Source organism: Schistocerca nitens, chromosome 1 (assembly GCF_023898315.1).
Source record: "Schistocerca nitens isolate TAMUIC-IGC-003100 chromosome 1, iqSchNite1.1, whole genome shotgun sequence".
NCBI classification, from domain to species: Eukaryota; Metazoa; Arthropoda; class Insecta; order Orthoptera; family Acrididae; genus Schistocerca; species Schistocerca nitens.
The window spans coordinates 930,824,696-930,847,925 of NC_064614.1; the positions used below are offsets into that span (position 1 = coordinate 930,824,696).

Here is a 23,230-nt window from a genome sequence, read left to right on the forward strand (position 1 = left end):
CCTGGTGTAATATGTAGGATGTCACTGAATACACAAGCCAGTCAACTCTGGTTCACACAGTTATTTGGACAGCAGCTGTTACATTTCGGATGATTTAAGGCTGGTGGCCCCTGTTCAAGGTCTGCGAGACATTCTCCATCAACAAGACAGCATGCTACCCGTGTTGTTCTGACCTACCTGAATGCAAAGGGTGTTCGACTGTTGCCCTAGCCAGCACATTCTCCAGATCTCTCTCACATTGGAAACATCTGGTCATGGATTGCTGAGAGACTGGCATGTTACCACTTGTCAGCCACTGTGATTTATGAACTCGGGCACAGAAGTGAAGCAGAATGAATGGATGTACCTTCATCTGTCATCCAAGCCCAGCCACTGTTATTGTCAGGGTGAGAGCTCTATGTATTGAACTTTGTACTCTGAATATACCTCCCTGCTCCACATCACCTACATACTGAATAATATATTCTTACAACTATACTGTATATGCACAGTAAATAAAATGTTCAAAACAGTAAAGAGCAACAATGAGTTGTCATTTCCATTCTAGCTGTATTAGAGCATATTTAGATTTTGGCTAGTGACTAGCCATTACAAGTGCTAAAATACATGAAGTCAGACCATAGTGTACAAAAATCTCAACTCATGACATAACCTATAGTGCTTGTACGCAAAATTACATACTATAGTTCAATTCTTTTATCTTGGCGGTTCGCGCATGCCTGCCCAGACGCGGGAGATTGCTGCGTTGCCAGTTGTACGCGCCAAGAGAAACAGCACCATAGTATAGTTCGCAAACTTACGTTTAGGGGGGAGCGCGCAGTTTATGAAGTAAAGCCACCACGGCCGCATTAACCCTTTCGCTGCTACAGAGACGTGCTCCCCGCATTCCGCGATGTGCATGATTTTGTTATCATTGCACTGCTCGCCTGTGCAGACACATGGTGTTTCGACTGCTTTGACACACTTTATCATTCGATTTCACAAAAACTATTTGGCCCAAAAATTTGATTTTTACACATCTTCTTGGCTGATACCTTCCCCCTGTAAATGACTTAATTCTGTTTCGATGTTCAATGCAGTTATTGTGCAGCATTAGATGTAGTAAACCATTGCACGAAATTTTGAAGAGTTTGCAGAGGTAAAAGTCCATACCGTATACTTTCCGTATGGTCGATTTTAGTTGCCACTAGAAATTTCAAAAAATTACATTCAAACGAATAAAATTCATGGAGTAACACACTTCGATATTGTTTGTAAATAAAGAAAATATTAAGCACCGTACGAGGTTTTAACTCAGAACCATTACGCTAACGCAGGTCGTTGTCCAATATTTCTCCCAGAGGACTTTCAAATATCACGCAAAATACCGACAAACACTGTTGGTATGATTATGAATTACTCACGTTTCGTCGAAGTATAATAGGAAATAAACAATTACCGCTGTTCTTTATTGCGAAAAAGCGGTTAGTGAGAATGATACAAACACCTTTCCTTGCTATCGCCTGAATTAGGAGGCTTATTGCTTGTTTGGTTTAATTAATTAATAGAATATGAAGCAATTGATATAAAGAATGCTTTTTCCAAACTTTCTATAAAAGAAAGTCTGCTATCAAGACATTGCTTTTGTTCAATTACTTTATTTATGACTGAATGTTTCTAAAACTGAAGACACTCGTCCGTGCTCTGCACTGCAGTCGAGCTCTGGCAACGTCGTTCTCTGTTCATTGGCTGACTGTGTTTTGTGACGTCACATGCGCAGAACGAACCTAAACTCGGCCGCCGTCATAAATGACGCACACTTTAGTATTTCAGAGTTGTTATACATGCCCTAGTACGTCTACACCTCTCCTTCAGGATCTTGTCACAGCTCTTTAAAGATTACTGTATATCGAAGGTATGTTTTGCAGAGAATACATCAGTTGACATACTATATGAACTACATAATACATAACCTTCATAGTAAAGCAATTAGAATCTCTAATAAAATGTAAAATTTACAAAGAAATAAAATAAAATGCCAGTGAAATTACTGACATTTCTCCAGTGATTTACTGCCACATTTAAAAGTCAACATTAGAAGAAATTTAAAAAATGCCAGAGTCACTCCTTGTGAGCCAATTATTTTGTTAATCTTCAATAGCATAGGTAAAATCTATTTCATAAAATTTTCCATAAAATTTACAAACAGCTAGGAGGCACGCGGTGCATGCTGTGACTATTGGAATTGATTTAAATATTTTTTTCTTTTATACATTTTTAGTTGTCATGCTGAAGTAAGTGGCTCTTATTTCTTATTGAATAGTTCATAGTTGGCACCAGATACAGTGTTGGTGCGATTTGCCAATCTGTAATGGATGTAGAGAGTATTGATCTCTGTGTCACTTAATACAGACTTTTAATTGTGTGTACAATAAAAATAAGATACTTAATTGCTATTATTAACAGTTTACAAGCATCTAAATTAATGTAACATGAAAAAAGTTATGTAGGTTTGATATAACCATCGTGCTCGTACAGTATTATGTCAGTGTTTGCTAGCAAAGCAAAAGCTGAAATGCTTAACTCTTGTTTTCAAACATTCCTTTACAAAGGAAAACCAGGAGGACTGCCACAATTTAATCCCTGTACCACTGAAAAGATGAATGAAATACGAGGGTCACTCCAAAAGAAATGCACCCTATTTTTGTAAAAATACAGTTTTCATTCTGCATTTGTGAAAGTTTTACAGTGTATAGATACATCCTTCCCGCTTGTTTTCAAACTTAGTTCAACCTGTTCCCATGAGTGGCGCCATCACAGCATGTCTTCAAGATGGCTGCTACACTTGATGTTTGTCAGAAGCAATGTGCTGTCATAGAATTCCTGTGCTGTGAAAACGAGGCAATGGGAAACATCCACAAGAGGTTGAAAAAGGTGCATGGAGATGCTGCTGTCAATCGCAGTACAGTTAGTCGGTAGGCAAGCAGGTTACATGATGAAAGTGGGCGCGGAAATATTGAGGATTGTCCTCGCAGTGGCGGACCTCGTATTGCACACACTCCCGACAATGTGCAGTGAGTTAACGAATTGGTGACTGCTGACAGACGCATCACAGTGAACCAATTGTCATGCTACATTGGGATAGGGGAAGGAAGTGTTTGCAGAATACTGAAAGTGTTGGCGTTAAAAAAGGTTTGTGCCAGGTGGGTTCCCAGTTGACAGTGGCTCACAAAGAAACAAGAAAAATGGTATGCAGAGAACTTTTGGAATAGCATGAGAATGGTGGAGATGAATTTCTTGGAAGAATTGTGACAGGTGATGAAACATGGCTCCATCATTTTTCACCAGAAACGAAGAGGCAATCAATGGAGTGGCATCATGCAAATTCACCCAAGAAAGAAAAAATTCAAAACCACACCTTCTGCTGGAAAAGTTATGGCTACGGTGTTTTTCGATTCTCAAGGACCCTTGCTTGTGAACATCATGCCAAGTGGAACCACCATAAATTCTGATGCATATATGACGACACTGAAGAAACTTCAAGCTCAACTGAGTTGTGTTCGACCACATTGGCCAAAGCAGGATGTTTTCCTGTTGCACGACAATGCACGGGCACATGACAGTCAAAAAACCATGGAAGCAATCACAAAACTCGGATGGACAACACTGAAACACCCACCTTTTAGTCCTGACCTGGCTCTATGTGACTATCATCTCTTTGGGAAACTGAAAGACTCTCTTCGTGGAACAAGGTTTGAAGATGATGACTCCCTTGTGCACGCTGCCAAACAGTGGCTCCAACAGGTTGGTTAAGAATTTTACCATGCGGGTATACAGGCGCTGGTTCCAAGATGGCATAAGGCAGTTGAGAGGGATGGAAATTATGTGGAGAAATGAAAATATTGTTCCTAAAGGATGTATCTACACACTGTAAAAGTTTCAAACACGTAGAATAAAAGATGGAGTTAAAAAAAAATAGTGTGCACTTCTTTTGGAGTGACCCTCGTAAGTATAAATGTCAGCAGTTTTGAGAAACAGCTGAAATTGTTAAAATTGAACAAAGCTCCAGGGTCCAATGGAATCCCTATCAGATTCTATACTGAATTTGTGGCTGAATTAGCTCCTCTTCAAACTGTAACGTATCGTAGATCCCTCGAACAAAAAGTGCCTAGTCACACAACTAGTCACACCTGTCTACAGGAAGGGTAGTAGAAATGATCTACAAAACTACCATCCGGTATCCTTGACATTGATTTGTTGCAGAATCTTAGAACATATTCTGAGCTTAAACATAAAGAAGTTCTTGAATAGAATAACCTCCTCGATGCAAACCAATATGGATTCCGAAATGTCAATCATATGATACCCAACTTCCACTTTTCTCACATGACATACTGAAAGCTTTGGATCAAGGCAGCCAGACAGATGCATTATTTCTTGATTTCTGAAAAGCATTTGACTCAGTACCACACCTATGCTTATTGTCAAAGGTACGATCATTTGGGTATGGAGAGTGTTCGTCAAATGTAGAAGTAACTTCACGTGTGCCCCAGGGAAGAGTTTTGGGACCCATGATGTTCATGTTGTACCTTAATGATCTTGCAGAAGATATTAATAGTAACCTCAGACTTTTTGTGGATGTTGCAGTTATCTATGAAGAAGTACTGTCTGAAAGAAGCTGCATAAATATTCAATCAGATCTTCATAAGATGTCAATGTGGTGCAAAGATTGGTAATTAAATGTTCAGAAATGTAAAATTGTGCACTTCACAAAAGGAAAAAAAAACATAGAATCCTATAATATCAATGAGTCACTATTGGAATCTGCCAACTCATACAAATACCTGAATGTAACACTTTGTAGGGATATGAAATGGACTGATGACATAGGCTCAGTTGTGGATAAAGGTAGACTTCAGTTTATTGGTAGATTACTGGGAAGGTGTGAACAGTCTACAAAGGAGAATGCTTACAAATAACTCGTACTACCAGTTCTAGAATATTGCTAAAGTGTTTGGGACTGTACCAAATAGGACTAACAGGGGATACTGAATATATACGGAGAAGTGCAGCATGAATGGCGACAGGTTTGTTTCATCCATGGCAGAGTGTCAGAGAGATACTGAAGGAACTGAACTGGAAGACCTTTGAAGATAGACGTAAACTATCCCGAGAAAGTCTGTTAACAAAGTTTCGAGAATCGGCTTGAAATGATGACTCTAGAAATATATTACAAACCCCTATATATTGCTCCCATAGGGATTGTAAGGATAAGATTAGAGTAATTATCGCACACGCAGAGGCATTCAAAGAATCATTCTTCCCACACCTCATACAGGAATGGAACAGGAAGAAACCCTAATAACTGGCACAATGGTATATACCCTCTATCATGCACCTCACAGTAGTTTGCAGAATACAGACGTAGATTACTGACAAGAAAGCAGGACCAATTTCATATCCCCCACCCCTCCGGGTTGTATTTTTCATTTCTTCCAAGCAAGGAAGCAGGCTTCGAATCATTCCCAAAAATGGGCATTTTTCATAATGACTTGATAATTTGTCAGGTTGCAGTTAATATTTTTCTGGTGGCAAAAGATCTCCAGTCGTGAAGTGCATTTGACTTTCCTAATGGAAGGTAATTTTTCCTCATGCTGCAGTTTTAATGGGCAGCATTAGCACTTCAGATAGTTTTTTCTAGGCACTTCACTGGAAGATAGACTATAAAGTACAAAATAACTGACATGAAAATGCAAAAAAATGAACAACATAATAAATGCTATAGATAAATACACTTACTTTACAATGAATGCTCGTAAGAAAAACCCTTCTCCTCTCTTTAAGAGCAGGGAATCTGTAGTGGCACATTTGTTAAAGTCTGTGATGCTGTGTACAAATTCTTTTTCACTCACGAGTGCCACTACTGCTATCAACCACTCTTGACCCATAGTACCTAGCAGAAATGGTTTTATTCTGTTCAGGGCAGAGAAAGATCGCTCCACATCAGACATTGCCATTGGTATGGTAACAGTCACTTTCAGGAGTTTCATTGTGTTGTTAAAGCGACCTACAAATCATTTCCAAGAGGAATTGCAGAAGTGGAACAGCACATGTGAGAGCTGTAAACTCTACAGGCGAATTGAAGGTGGAGGGCAGGAGAAAGTGAAGGAAAGGGAAGGGACTACTGATGTCAGCTGCATCAGGACTGGGTGGAATCAGCAGCGATGAGTGAAATTATGTGATGGACTGGGATTCAAAACCAGGAACTCCCACTTACTAGGCAGTTGCATTACCCACTGTGCCACCTGGACACAGTGTTTATCGCAACTGCGTTGACTATCTTGGCACACCTCTTGGCCAACTGACACTCTCACCTGGTGCCACCTAACCATAGTCCCAGTCCACGTCCTCTATGCTCGCTACTTTGAGATCCCTCCAGAAGGTCAAGCGTAATTGAGCATCCTCACTGAAGAAGGTGGATTCATTGCTGACTGAGGTGAATCAGTTATATGAATGCCATGCAAAATCTGCAGCTGTGATACATTATATGTAAATTACAGGTGGAGGGTGGATGGAGGAAAAAGTCTGAAAGAACAGACACCACACATTCATAAACAAGGGTTGGAACTTAAATAGTGGCAACTATTTATTCACAACCGATACAAAAGAGTTACTTGTTTGCCTCTCTTACTGTCCTTCAAAGTAGTCACCAGCATTGTGTAGAACCCATTGCCAGGGATGTGGAAGGTGTAGTGTACCGTTAGCGGAGCCTGTTCTGCTGGTGGTGCGAATGGAGCGGTCTACTGCCTGTCGAATCTCTGGAACAGTTCTGAAGTGAATGTCACGAAGTGGTTCCTTCATCTTTGGAATCAAATCAGAGTCACAGACTTAAGTCCGGGGAGTATGGTGGGTGATACAGTACTACCCAGTCCCATCGACTGAACAGAGCAACCACAGATTGTGCTGTATGCGCCCACACATTGTCATGCAAAATGATGGGTGGTTTGCGCAGAAAGTGTCGCCACAAAGGTGGTGACAGGTGGTGATCCAAAAATGAACAGCAATACTGTGCATTGACGATCTGCTGTGGAGGAATAATGTGTTAGGGTAACACCATCACAGTCTTACATAAGAATCATCATAACTTTAGACCGCTCCATCCGCACCGTCAACAGAGCAGGCTCTGCTAATGGTGTACTATGACTTCCACATCGCTGGCAATGGGTTCTACACAACACTGGTGACTACTTTGAAGGACAGTAACAGGCGCAAATATGTAACTCTTTTGTATCGGTTGTGAATAAATAGTTGCCACTATTTAAGTTCCAGCCCTCTTAATTGATTCACCTTGATGGGCAACGAATCCACCTTCTTCAGTGTGGATGCATAATTACACCTGACTTCCTATGGGAATCTCAAAGTAGTGATCATGGAGGCCATGAACAGGGACTGTGGATTTGTGGTGCTAGATGGGAGTGTGGGCCAGCCAAGAGGTGTGCTGAGATAAGTTTGTGGCATTTTGATTAACACTGTCCAGTGGCACAGTGGTTAATGCAACTCCCTAGTAAGTGGGAAATCCCTGGTTCAAATGCCTGTCTGGCAAACAGTTTCACTCATCACCGCTGATTCCGCATACAGTACTGATAAAGCTGATGTCAATAGTCCCTTCCCTTCCCTTTCCTTTCCTCTCCCCCCCCCCCCCCCCCCACACACCTTCAATTTACATATAATGTATCACAGCTGCAGACTCTGCATGGTGTCTGTCCTTTTGGACATGTCTGAAAAAACAAGACACCATGCATACATATAACTGACTCATCTCAACAGACAATGAATCCACTTCATTCAGTGTGGATGCACAGTTACACACGACCTCCTGCGGGAATCTCAAAGCAGTGAGTGTGGAGGACTTTGGACAGGGACTGCGGGTAGATGGTGCTGTGTGGCAGTGTGGGTCGGCCAAGATAGTCCAAGCACTTACGGTAATGCTGTGTCTGGGTGGCACAGTGTTTAATGCAACTGCTTAGAAAGCAGGAGATCTCAGGTTTGCATGCTCCCCCCCCCCCTCCCCCCTCCCGGTACCTTCAATTTACATATAATATATAATGTAACATGGCTGCAGATTCTGTATGGTGTCTGTTCTTTCAGACATGTCTGAAAAAACAGACACCCCACATTCATATAGCTGTAAATTCATTCCTCATGTATAGTTTCCCTGAAGCTCCATACTTATTCTATTCAAGGAAGGGCTATAAAAACCAGGAATCCCATTAACTTCAGTCAAAGATTTTAATGTCTGTATTCTGACTCGTTGCTTGGGCTAAAACTGCAGAACTGGATTTTGTGCACATGTCAAGCAGAGCACATAAGAGCTGACTGTCAATCTCAAAAATGATGGTACACTTCAACAGAACAGTTCATATATTTTACCAAATCTTTCACAGAGCCAGGAGAATGGTTGAGTTGAAGTTTATAAAATCTTTATGCTTTGTAAAATTTTCTCATTCATAAATACTTCTGCAAGAGTTTATTTCTCCGTTGCACCACAGGATAAACCACCACTAGGCATCAGTCTATTTTTATTATATTTATTTGATGTTGATATCACTACTACAGCTTTCAGTAGGCCCAATAAATAACTTATTGATCTTGTCTGGTTTCTACAACAGCAGGACTCATTGGTCATGACCCGGAATTATTAGGTAAAGGTACAGTATTATTTAGATTACAGTCAATAAATGGTTAGAACCAGAGAGCAATTTGCTAGTAATTAAACAATGGCAATTGTGTAGGTACATGATGAAAGGCCCCCAGGATGCTGTAAAGTTAAGATTTATTAAAAACAAAAAAAGAAACAGAAAGTTTGCAAAGACGTTAATTATGAATGCGCGGTAAGGCACAGACAAATTAAAGAAAAAACATTCCATTTTTGTACAGTTTTTTTGTTATTACTCTTACACTCTCTCGTACGTAGAAGGACGATGAAGATGTATGAATTTAGATATGACGTATTGTGAGCTCCATGTACCATATGTGTGTGTGAATAATATTATATTGAACAACAGTATCAAGTATGTTTTTATTTATTGAAGTGAAGTGAAGAACATATAAGGAAGATTTTCTTGATTATGACAAGCACCGGTATTCTCGGAGTCCGTCACCTGTAGCTTCAATTAAAATGTTAGCGAAGTCCAATGGCCAAAAAATACAAATAATTGCAGAACATTTTTTTTAGTAATGCAGTCATATTACATCCTACACAAACATGTGTCTTCATATGCATAATCAATAATAGTAATAATAATATTTTTTTTTTTTAATTGCAACTATCAACCTGTGTGCCAGGACTTCAGGGCAGCGGTTGTGAGTAGTGTTTGTTAACTATTGTTACAGTAACAAATTTCTATGACATTGTTATGAATCATAAAAACTAACTGCCTGTATTTTCTGTTTGCATGAATCACGATGGGGAGCAAGTGTTACAAAAAGGCAAGAACTGAGGTGAAAAAATTTTGAATGGGTTAAGAAGTGGACCCAGGTCATGTAAAATTTTCAGTCATAAGCTGTTTTGTTTGGCGCAGCAAAGGTAGGACGGCTACGCAAGTTGCTTGCTTAGTTACACTTGGTAATGCCTCCTTTGATGCAGATAGAAACCTTTTGCTCATCATTCCCTTCCTTGAATTTTATTTGCAAAAACTTTACAGAAATTTTTCAGTGTGATACATATTGTCAGTAAACCATAAGGAATTGTGACATAATAGTTTGTGCACCATAAAACAGGGTTTGACATCATGTGAATTGCATTTGTCAGATGTAATAGCATATGAAATTTTTAAAATTTTTGTGAGAATTTCATTTTTTGCATATACATAGAACATGGCCAAAAAATATATGCCCATTGTTGACAACAATAGCGAAAATGCAATCAGCCAAGATGGTGTAGAACTGCGAGACTGAACAAAGTTCAGGCACCGTGCATGCTTACTGCAGAAAGTTTAAGTAGATCAGAGATGAGTGTCGCAGGAGTGACAAATGATAGTGATGCTCCACGGCAGAACAACCTTGACGACACAATGTTTACAATTGATGAGACAATGTCATGCATCTCCCAGAGCAACATACCGCTCCTGAGTGAAACATTGGAGAGTGATTCCAATATGAATTTTGACAGCACATTACAGACGCCACTTGATCACAACACAAACATAAACTTGGAAAGTACAGTTGACAGCAACCACAGTGATACATCTGAAGCACTACTGTGGCAGTTATCTAAAATAAACGTGAACTTTGATTTTAAGAGACACAATATGAACAACAGATTCATTGATATGAAACAAGATATGATTACCAAAATTGATAGTTTGACACAACCTGAACACCATCACAAGAAGAGAGACAAATTCCCAACATTTCCTGTCCAAAATTGCAAGGTGCAAACTGCTACAGGCAGTAAGGCTAAATTGGTTAAACATCAAGCACTTATTCTGTTACAAATTGAACATTTTACAGTGAAGTGCAACTTTCTTATAATCAACAAACTTATAGTTAATTGTCTTACTGGCATGGACACATTCAGAACATACAAAACGCAGATTGACATAGGTAATAGTAAATGCCAGTTTTTTTTGTAAAGGATCACATCTTTTCTATTGATTTAGTCAGACCAGCTGATGAAAGTAACAAAAACAAACCAGAGTCAAATGTAGTGGTACAGTATTCCTTTCCAGCTGTATATTTCACAAACAAATTTATTACTGAACAAGAAGCAAACACTGAGGTTAGGTACGAAATTGTAGAGCAGAAACTAAGTTAATCACAGGTACTAAATGAGATGCAATGACAAGAATGTTCTAACTTGTTATTTAAGTATGCCATTGTTTTCATTAGGGAGCCAGGAGTAATCAAAGACTATGAATATAAATTTGAAGTCTACCCACATGAAACATTTTGTATAATGCCATATCCTATTCCATGGGCAAAAGGAGAGGCAGTAAAGGAAGAGATCAATCATACGATTAAATGGGGAATTAGACAACCTTCATTTTCAACTTATTATAGTCAATATTACCAGGAAGCAAACCATATGGTTCTGTAGGATTAGTTCTTGGTGCTAGAGGTATCAGTAAGATTATAGTACCAGTATGCCTAAGACCAGACAACTTGGACGAACAGCTTCTAAAGTTTTACAATACAAAATATTTCAGTATACTCGATCTCAAGTGTCCTACTGGCAAATAAAGCTTCATGAAGAAAGTCGAAAACATACATCATTTGTTTGTGGTGGCAGAAGTCCTTTGGTTATGTGATGGTAAGTGTCAGGAGGGCTTTAATAACATTAAGCAGGCATTGGTAAATGCAAACATTCTTAGCCACCCTGACATGTGCATGGACAAAAATAACATTAAGCAGGCATTGGTAAATGCAAACATTCTTAGCCACCCTGACATGTCCATGGACTTTTGTCCATGCACAGATGCCTCATATCAAGGGCTGGGGGGGGGGGGGGGCATGCTTATTCCAGATGAGAGAGGAAGAAGGTAAGGAAGTACTCAAGGTCATCTGTTTTGCTAATTGCATGTTACCAGAAGCAGAAAGGTCTTACTCTGTGTCAGAATTGGAAAGTTTAGCAGTGATATGGGCATTTAAGAAGTGTGAATATTTTTGGTGGGGCAAGAATACCAAAATTTATTGTAACCATCAGTCACTGTCATTTCTTTTAAGATGTAAACTATTACTTCGTCGATTAGCTACGTGGTGTCTATATTTACAAGAATTCAGTTTTGAAATCATTTATATTAAAGGAAGTCAGAATGTTATTGCGGATGTCTTGTCCAGGTTACCACAAGGTTTAGAGGAATTTGGTGAATTAACAGAGCAGGATGCAGAAATCAGAACGTTATTAATGCAGGTTCAGCACAACAGTCTGATTGCCATAAGTTTTGTAAGCAAATGAAAATTATACAACAGCAAGATCGCAGATGGAGTAGTCATGCAAAACCTTAAGCAAGATGAAGGTGGAATGGTAAGTAAATGGTATCAGGAATACCAGGGCATTTTGTTGCATGGGAAACATGAAAAATCTGATCAATGGTGTGTGTGTGTGTGTGTGTGTGTGTGTGTATGTATTCCTGAAGATTACATCGACAAATTTATAAGACACTCACATGAAGTATGGGGACATTATGGAGTAGGCAAATGTACTGAAAAAATTGCAACACTTTGTTAGTTTCCAAATTTGAGAAGGTGTGTCCCGCAGGTATTAAGAAAGTGTGCAATATGTCAAATATCAAAACAGTGCAATGTGTCAAAATATACTGAGCTACACCCTAAGCTCACAAAAAGCCCTCTAGATATAGTATGCCTGGGCATAGCTGGTCCATATCCAAGAAGTAAACGAGGAGTAAGATACGTAGTAGCACTATATGATATTTTCTCAAAACATATCAAAAGCCACAAATATCAGAAAAAGAACTGAGGGAGACTATTTGAGAAGAGTAGGTAAACCAAAGGTACTACTAACTGATAATGCTTCATATTTCACAGGGCAAAAGTGGAAACAATTTGTGACCTCACAGGGCATAAAGCACATATTAGTAAGCCTTTGTCACCCAGAAGAACATACACCCCTCACAAAAACACCCGATGGGTAGAATACGTAACTCCTTTCATGCATGTTGTCAATAACCTACCACATTCTTCAACAGGTTTCACACCTAATGAACTGATGTTCAGACAAAACAAACGAATGAGTGGGAGTCTCCCATACCAAAGATACTCACTACAGAAATGACACTAAAAAACAAAATCAAACAAGCTGTAGTTTTACTAGAAAACAAGGCCAAGTATAGAAGGAAAATTTATAACAAGAAACTGAAACGTCTTACACAATATTTTGAAGGGCAACAAGTCCTCTTACTGATGCACCCTAAGTCAACAAAATTTGGCAAACTGAATAAGAAATGGCAATTACTCTATTCAGGACCTTATGTAATTTCCAAAATAGCATATCCTGGGATGTACAGGTTAGCTTATGAGAAAACAGGAAGAGACAAGGTTCTCCACCCTCACAAAGACATAAAAGTCTTTATAGAATGACAAAGCATGGTAACTTTTTTTTTTTTTTTTAAATCACAAGATAATTGTACATAGTGTACATAATTCTAAATGTAATTTTGCTTCTGGAGTATATTTTAAGGTAAAGTAATGTGTATAGGCATAAGTAATTCTTTTGATTTGTACATGTAGGCATAAAAATTAACAGCAATGGGAAGAATACACCAATTCATGCGAAGCGAAAGTATAAATGAAATTTGCTTATGGCTCAGCTGCCACGCGCTCAACAATACGCACTGACGTCAGTAGCAGAATAGGAGACATTGACCTGTGCACATGCACAACAGACTGGCAGAAGGCGCAACAAAAATAGGAATGCAATATGTACCTAACTTAAATACAAAGTAAATGAAAAACTATACGAGACGTGTAAGCTAAGGGCTAACAACAAAATACTGTGAGAGATGTCAAATAATTTTCTTTGCAGAGTAAATGATCATAATTGGTAACAGAATAAACAAATGTCTATGAATTTACACAAAGTACGGAAATATCTGTGGATGTATGCAATGACCAAATGTATCAGTCGCCACTGAGCTAGGTAATGCAGTTAGTTTTAAGTTTTTTCTTTCAGCGACCAGTGCGTCGTCACGGCGCAGAAAAAGAGAATTATGTCGAGAGTAGCAGGTACCAGTTGAAGAAATAGGCCACACCTCGAGTAAACAATTTAGTTATAAGGATATATCTAAAAACAAAGATGATGTGACTTACCAAACGAAAGTGCTGGCATGTCGATAGACACACAAACAAACACAAACATACACACAAAATTCTAGCTTTTGCAACCAACGGTTGCCTCGTCAGGAAAGAGGGAAGGAGAGGGAAAGACGAAAGGATTTGGGTTTTAAGGGAGAGTTTCTCTTTGCCTCTGTATATGTCTGCTTGTGTCTGTATATGTGTGGATGGATATGTGCGTGTGTGTGCGAGTGTATACCCGTCCTTTTTTCCCCCTAGGGTAAGTCTTTCCGCTCCCGGGATTGGAATGACTCCTTACCCTCTCCCTTAAAACCCAAATCCTTTCGTCTTTCCCTCTCCTTCCCTCTTTCCTGACGAGGCAACCGTTGGTTGCGAAAGCTAGAATTTTGTGTGTATGTTTGTGTTTGTTTGTGTGTCTATCGACGTGCCAGCGCTTTCGTTTGGTAAGTCACATCATCTTTGTTTTTAGATATATTTTTTCCCACGTGGAATGTTTCCTTCTATTATATTTATATCATTAGTTATAAGGATATTTATACAAAGGTCATAAGGCAAATTAAAAATGAAATATGCATCGTCACAGTGTCTCTCTCTCTCTGTGACAATTATCAATACCTGTTCGCTGCAGAGTGCACATAAACATTTAAGCATGAGATTTTACAAAAACTGGTTAATTTTTATCGTGTCACATGAAAGCTTGAATAATGACATTTCCAGTATTTGAGAAAGACAAGTCTACGATGGTTAAAACTTCATGTTACACACTAAGCTACATGTGAAATGAAGTAAACAGCACTAACACATGAAGAAACAACATGATACTACATGAGTGATTAGTAGGTACACTTATTTCAGTGAAACAAAAGTTCCTTGGCATCTAGTCCCATCATTGTATGAGTAACATTTCCTCATAAATCCTTGAGCCAGTAGATGAGTATTTCCCTTCTTCCCTCCCAAACAAAGGAGGCAGCGCCAAGCGTAGTTAGGCCAGCAATGTGCAGTGTTTGTCCTATTTCCAATGTTTTTCTCCCTCATCTACCTAGGGAAGAAATGAGCTCCCTTAAGTGATAAAAGCGTTTCTATAAAATGAAGCAAAAATGTATCATATCCTTGTATTGTATCATAATAATGTGATATGTAATTAATTTGTATATGTGATGTGAACGAAGAAAAGTTGAAACTAACAGACAGACTGTAGTAACAGAACCCAGTTAATGAAAATTTCATGATGTTTTGAAACTTAAGAAATTTATGTTTGTAATATAAGCAATGGATGGAATGTCAGCCATAGGTGTAAGATATCATGTTATGTATATTGTTATAACTCAATACTTGTATGAATTTTCATTGGAAATCAAACTCTATATGAAGAAATGAACTCTGAAGACAAGCAATTTATACAGTGTTTTGGACGGCTATACATGTCTTTCAACAAGTGGCCAGTCTAGTGTGGTGACAGGAACATGCGTGTGCAATGAAATAACTTCTGAATATTGTGGCTCACACCACTTGACACACTGACAAGTGAACTATAATTGTTCGAGCCCGTACTTACCTCATCGACAGATGCTGTTGGTCAGGTTTCTCTCTGCTGAAAATGCGAGTACGACGGGTAATAATGACGCCCGTGCCATAAAAATTGAGATCTTCTGCCACAGCATCGGATTTTGAACAATAAGCAAACATCCACTGCACCCAGAATGAAGAAAAACGCCATAGCGATTCTTCGGTATGTGACACTCAGGTGAAAGTGTGATAGTCAATGTGAAATCAAAGCCAAGAAAGTGAGTGTATGCCCATGCGACAGTAGCTTCTAGCCTGTTGTATGTTAGCGTCTAGCTCTTAGCTGCCAAATCGGCCAGTACACCAGCGCAAAACCTGACAGCGACAATGAAGCAAACTGAACATTATTGTTAATGTGCTAAATTCAAACATGTAATGGACTGTCATATTATGTATATAATCTTTAATTTCTTGTAGAATTCCAACATACATAGGATAAGCTGACATATTCACTCCATTAAATAAAAAAGCTGACAATAAAGGATATCGACCCCTATCGGCAAATGTAAAAAAAAGAAATAAATGAATAAATAAATAAATAAATAAAAATAAAAAACCACTGCACATCTCCATATATCTCAACGTACAGTGTGGGGGTAATTGTGTAGGTACATGATGAAAAGCCCCCAGGATGCCGTAAAATTAAGATTTATTAAAAACAAAAAAATGAAACACTGAGCGACAAGACAGTTGGCAAAGATGTTAATTATGAATGCATGGTAAGGCAGACAAATGAAAGAAAAAACAGTCAATTTTTGTACAGTCTCCCCACCCCCACCCCCACCCCCCTCTGGTATGTAGAAGGACGATGAAGATGTGCAATTTTAGATTTGAAGTATTGCGAAATCTATGTATCGTATGTGTGTGTGAATAATATTAAATTGAACAACATTATCAAGTATGTTTTTATTTATTGAAGTGAAGTGAAGAACACATAAGGAGAATTTTCTTGATTGCGTCAAGTGCCGGAGTTGGGTCCGCACTGCCTGCAGCTTCAATTAAAATGTAAGAGAAGTCTGATGGCCAAAAGATACAAATAAGCACAGAACATTTTTTAATAACGCAATTGTATTATATCCTACAAACATGTGCCTTCATATGCATAATCAATAATATTTAGTAACTTTTATTAATTTTTTTTCTTTTTTATTGCACAATATAGCATTTTTGTGTTTGTTAGTTCTACTAACAATTGTAAGGTTCACTCTCAGTCAGATAGAAGCTGTCATATATTACAAAATACATCTCACTCCCCCCCCCCCCCCCCCCTTTAAACAGACACAAAAAAGGAACAAATAAAAGTGAATTTTTTATTCTGCCTACTATTGCTGAAGATTGTTTATCACTAAAACGTAAGTACGTAATGTCCCAGAGGATTTGTGAGCAGAGTTACATCTATGACATAGACAAAGGGATAATGTTGAGTGTAAAATTTAAGCCAGAGAAATGATGTTTTTAGCATCTTGTGGTACTATAAAGTAACAGATATCAATAGAGAGAATGAAAAAATAATGTGTGATGTATCCTGCTTGACAAGACACAGGAAACCACAATTTGCATGAATAGGTATGTTATAAAAACAGTGGATGACAAAAAATGTTGACATTTATGTAGATGGAAATAATAGCCTTAAAAGACATAGTTCCAATGAAAACTTTTTGTGTGATGAATAGCATTAAGAAATTGAGGTTTGTAGATGTAGATAGGTGTTTGTCCCATGGAAATCAAACTGCTGTTGCTTATGATTGAAATTCACATAGAAAAAGGTTAAGCATAAGTAAAAACTAACGCCGAGTTGTGCCGTAACTCGTGTCACATTTATAATGTTTCATAGTGGCATATCTGTTCATTTATCATCTTCGGTTAGAAACACATTTGTTTTATGAAAAGAATCTATCAGGAGCAAAGATCCAAGATTAAGCAGTTCCTGTAGTAAAAGAAATATTTCAGGCCATGATATCTCTGGTATTTCGTGTGAATCAAATGGCAACTAATAAAGTCAAGATATATTTGGATACATGTTTTCTGTCATCGTGAGACTATTCCTCCACGTTACACATCAAATCTTTTAACCAGTTTATGACTTTTTGAAGATCTGAACATAGCAATTAATAACTACCTTGTACACTACTGGCCATTAAAATTGCTACACCAAGAAGAAATGCAGATGATAAACGGGTATTCATTGGACAAATATACTAGAACTGACATGTGATTACAATTTCACGCAATTTGGGTGCACAGATCCTGAGAAATTAGTACCCAAAACAACCACCTCTGGCCGTAATAATGGCCTTGATACGCCTGGGCATTGAGTCAAACAGAGCTTGGATGGCGTGTACAGGTACAGCTGCCCATGCAGCTTCAACATGGTACCACAGTTCATCAAGAGTAGTGACTGGCGTATTGTGACAAGCCAGTTGCTCAGCCACCATTGACCAGACGTTTTGAATTGGTGAGAGATCTGGAGAATGTGCTGTACAGGGCGGCAGTTGAACATTTTCTGTATCCAGAAAGGCCCGTACAGGACCTGCAACATGTGGTCGTGCATTATCCTGCTGAAATGTAGGGTTTCGCAGGGATCGAATGAAGGGTAGAGCCACGGGTCGTAACACATCTGAAATGTAACATCCACTGTTCAAAGTGCCGTTAATGCGAACAAGATGTGACTGAGACATGTAACCAATGGCACCCCATACCATCACGCCCGGTGATACGCCAGTATGGCGATGATGAATACACGCTTCCAATGTGCATTCACTGCGATGTCGCCAAACACGGATGCGACCATCATGATGCTGTAAACAGAACCTGGATTCATCTGAAAAAATGACGTTTTGCCATTTGTGCATCGCAGGCGCTCTTGTCTGTGATGCAGTGTCAAGGGTAACCACAGCCATGATCCCTGAGCTGATAGTCCATGCTGCTGCAAATGTCGTCCAACTGTTCGTGCAGATGGTTGTTGTCTTGCAAATGTTCCCATCTGTTGACTCAGGGATCGAGACGTGGCTGCACGATCTGTTACAAGAGGCCTGTCATCTCGAGTGCTAGTGATACAAGGCCGTTGGAATCCAGCACGGCATTCCGTATTACCCTCTTGAACTCACCGGTTCCATATTCTGCCAACAGTCAATGGATCTCGACCAACGCGAGCAGTAATGGCCCGATACAATAAACCACAATCGCGATAGGCTACAATCCGACCTTTATCAAATTCGGAAAAGTGATGGTACGCATTTCTCCTCCTTACATGAGGCATCACAACAACGTTTCACCAGGCAACGCTGGTCAGCTGCTGTTTGTGTATGAGAAATCGGTTGGAAACTTTCCTCATGTCAGCACGTTGTATGTGTCACCACCGGCGCCATCCTTGTGTGAATGCTCTGAAAAGCTAATCATTTGCATATCATAGCATCTTCTTCCTGTCGGTTAAATTTTGCATCTGTAGCACGTCATCTTCGTGGTGTAGCAATTTTAGTGGCCACTAGTGTATTTTGGATGAGATTTGTTGTGACTCTTAATCTCATTTTATGTCATTTCTCACAGTTGCCTTGACTGGCATGATTATTGCAAGAGATCTACTTCTGGTTGCTGCTGGTTTCTACATCCGATACCAGTCTCTGCCTCCACCTGTAAGTTATAATTTCATTCCGACAACTGTAATTAATATCTGATTATTAAAATGTGTTGTATGACAGGAATTATAATTTACAATTTCAGAAGACACTCAGCCGGTATTTTGATGCTACACATGTAACAGCTCAACTAGCACCTACATATGTCAGCAAGATCAACACAGCCATTCAGCTGTTACTCGCATGTTCAACCCTGGCTGCTCCTGTCTTCGACTATGTGGATCATCCCTTTTTGCATGGCTTATGGTAACAAAAGCTAGCATTTCAGATCTAAATACTTTTAGCATTCTTAATTAACAGCAGAAGAAACTGAAAGATTGCATACTGTCAGTTGCCAATGAAAGTGATGCTTTTGGGGTGGTGATTATTTACTAATAAAAAAAACAATAGGTCAGTCAATTCGATCTGTAAAATTAAAAAAAATCAATGAGGGAATCTCACTGGTGGAAAGACCATGCAGACATTGTTTTCTGGATGCATTTCATGTTCAGTATTAATACCAAACGACTTTCTCACAAAACTTTTCAACTGCTGACACGTGCAGTTGAATCAGCTTCAAGATGCACAGGGTAAGAATTACTAAGGCAGAGGCAGCTTCCATAAGCTGTTGCTTAATATGATTCTGCAAATGTATAACAGGTATCACTACCATTGACTTCTCAGTTTGCTGCAGTAGAGAGAAAATTGAAGGGAATAAAGCAGTTATCAACATCAAAAGTTTGGACCATTTGATTATGTTACAGCCTTTCGTATAGAGGGATCAAACCTAGTTGTGGACACAGTCTGCTGCCTTGCTGAGAAAAACCATTTCAGATCTTGTTCAGTCATTATAATTCTGCTTTGATTATCCAAAGTCATACCAATATCTTACCTTCAAATATGTCATTGTCATGGCTACCTCCAGGATTGTAAGAACTGAGGTAGTGTTCTGTCTTTAAAGACTTCACTATTAATGAAATATTGAAAAGAGTGATCTTGTGATGTTTTGCACTATTCTTCATTATAAATTTGCTTTTTTGATAATACTTATGCCGCAGACTTGTGTTAGCAAACTTATATATCAATCCACATTTAAGGTGCCTTTTTACATGTTTGTCATTACCTACATTTGTAAAAATTTGTTCTTGAACTTGTGTGTAAATATTAAGTTAGCATGCTATGTCAGATTGTCTGCCCTCCACTAGATTAAACACTACAAATCTGTCTGTTTTTGTTGAAAATTTTACTACTTATGAAAAAAACATTAGAAAGCTTGCACTAAGATACTTTTGACATCCTTAGTCAGCTGAAAGTGAGAGATTATTTTACTCCATTTGCCTGTGAGGCGTTTGTAGTTTGTCACTGTGATTAACTTCACAGACAGATGTCACATGAAACAATATACTTGTTACATCTTCAGGGGCAGTTCGAGTCCAGTGTCTTTACAACTGTTCCATTTTGTTCAATGCAGAGAGTAGTAGAATGTGTTATTACCAAACACAGGAGGCTACATTTGGCACCAAGTGAAACAGTGCAGTCGTTATGACACTGGGCTTGCATTTGAAAGGACTGAGGTTCGAATTCCTTAAACTAGTTAAAGCAAATGCTGGTATGGTTTCTTGGAAAAGAACATGGCAGAGGTTCTTCCCCATCTTTTCCGCAACTGCACTTGTCTTCTGTTAATAATAACCTCATTGTGAGTGGGACTTTATGTCCCATCCCCCTTTTTCATGGGTTTTGCCCCTTACCACAAAATTCATCCTTTTCATCCACAATAGTCCCTAACCACAACTACACGGATATCCTTAAACTGTTTTTTTCAGAAGACAAAAGAATAAAGGTCTCACTTGTACAAGGAGTTTCAGTGTTTAATGTGAGTTTTGAATCCATTCACATTCCTGTGAATTATGGGAGCCATTTTAGTGTTGAGATTTATCTTTAACCTTTCATCTCAGTGAAAATATCTCTGCGATGGTTGAGGCTTGTTGGAGCCTGAAGGGCCACTTTGGTGGTACTGCAGGCACTTTATATGGTAAGGAAAGTGTAAAAGTGGAGTAGAGATATATGGGAAATCATTCTAGCAACAATTTAGGCTACAGATTGGGAAACTCACAGTCATAAGTGACTTTTACAAATGGCGGGTTATAATAGCTTGGTCCCTGGGAAAACAAATTTCGGAAACGGCCGCGCTGATTGGCTGTTTGTATGCTACTGTTGTGAGCATCTGTGGAAAGCAGATGAATGATGATGACACCAAAAGTAGTTGACATGTTCTTGGAAATCCATACCTCATCATGTAACATGGAGGTCGGAGGCTCACCTGCTCCATAAAGCAGGATAAGGAGTGATCTGTGGCAGGTTTGACAGGATGCAACATCACTGGTGAAGGAACAAGTGTTTTGAAACATACCATTAAGTACACATTGTTGAACATGATGGTACACAGTAAATGACCCCTTAAGTGTTCCTACGTTGATGACATTATCAGTTACCAGTGGAGCCATGTCATCTGATCAGTTGCATCATGTTTCTAGTAACACCAGGCTGATGATCGTGTCCAGGTATGCCATCATGAAGCCAAAAGGCTGCTCAAAACATGCACGACGACACAGGCGTAGAGTGGTGGGGGTAGTATTATGCTGTGGGGAACATTCACCTAGGTAGTGGTAGTAATCTTAGGCATCATGACAGTTGTGACCTTTGTGAACATTATTATAGACCACCCGCATTCCTTCATGCTTGATGTCTTCTCTGAAAACAGTGCCATCTTCCAGCAGGATAACTGCCCATGCCACAAAGCCAGAATTGTGCTACAGTGGTTTTAGGAGCTTGATAGTGAAATCACATTGATGTCGTGGCTGCCAAATTCGCATGATCTGAGGCTGATGTAACAATCTGGGAAACTATCAGGTATAGTAGGGCTAGTAATTTACGGTAAACATGTGACCTGCGCATAGGCATCTGGGGCCACATACCCCGAAGCCTACCGAGGATCTGTTGAATACATGCTACACAGAATTGCTGCTCATTCCAAAGATAGACTGACATGCTATTAAGCAGTTTATCGTTATATTTTAATTTAGTAGTGAATATCAGTTTCAATCTGATCCACGTAACATACACTTTCCTATATTTGAAAATGACAATTCTTGTTGTGTGTTTGTTTGCTAGTGATTTGAGCATTCACAGAAAGTGGTCGAAGGGCAGTGAAACCACAAGAAGGCAACAAGGTGCTGGATGTCCATGTCACAGAACAGAACACAGAATTTAAAGGCTTTGCTCACACTGTAAATCAGGATAACTCTATAACATATTGACACAAGTTCTTGCTTTTGAGGAGGATACAGATAAAATGGTTACTTAAATTTTACAGCTCCCACATCAGATATTTATGATGTGTCTACCACAACTTACTCTCCTGTGCCAACCTCTTCATCTTCAAGTAACACTTACACTCAATGCCCTTGAATTTTGGTTTTATATATTCCAATTTCAGTCTTCTTTTACAGTATTGGACCTCTTAGCTCACTCTATCATGGAAGTTGTTCCTTGATGTCTTAAGAAATGTCCTAGCATTTTGTTTCTTCTTGTAGTCAGTGTTTTCCACATATTCTTTTCCTTGCTATTTCTTAGGAAAACCTCATTTCTTATCTATTCACATCATTTTCAGCATCCTTCTGCAACACAACAACTCTAACACTTTGAGCCCCTTCTTTTCTGATTTTCCCACAGTCCATGATTCCACTTTCTTACAAAGCTGTGCTTCACACGTATATTCTCAGAAATTTTTCCTCAAACTAAAGACGTCGGCACATGGGGCGAGGCAGCTAACGTAGACGTACTGTCCAATGTCATGACACACAGTGCTGTCAGCACACGGGATGAGCTAGTTAACATGATTTTACACTCCCAGCATTCTCCAGCATAGTTGTTGGTTTTATTTAGCTTACATCAACAGAGTTGGTTCACAAAAATTGACACGGGTAAAATTCCTACATTAGCTCTATTAAAATGCACATTTCTTCCCTCGTTCATAAGCAAGTTGTGTTGTTCTGTCTGTGGTATACATAAATAAATACTTCAGTATCCATGAACATGTAATGAGACAAGAAGGAAAGATACATGTCCAGGTCAGTGAGGAAATCAGAGTATAACAGTTCACCAAATTGGACAAACTCACTCCTGACAGAGAACACATTTACATTAAGTATTAGAGAAATTATTTCTATTAATTTGGTAAGAAAGTCCCACAAGCTCACGAA

At 39.0% G+C, this 23,230-nt stretch overlaps 1 protein-coding gene across 2 annotated transcripts in view; it reads left to right on the forward strand.

Annotated features, from left to right (window-relative positions):
• LOC126193539 (probable cardiolipin synthase (CMP-forming)) overlaps positions 1-23,230 on the forward strand; it is a 107,256-nt gene that overhangs the window by 81,607 nt on the left and 2,419 nt on the right. For both annotated transcript variants that reach the window (XM_049932696.1, XM_049932695.1), the window contains exons 5-6: positions 18,901-18,986; positions 19,075-19,235. In XM_049932696.1, the coding sequence (XP_049788653.1) occupies positions 18,901-18,986; positions 19,075-19,235 (247 nt within the window). The remainder of the gene's footprint in view (positions 1-18,900; positions 18,987-19,074; positions 19,236-23,230) is intronic.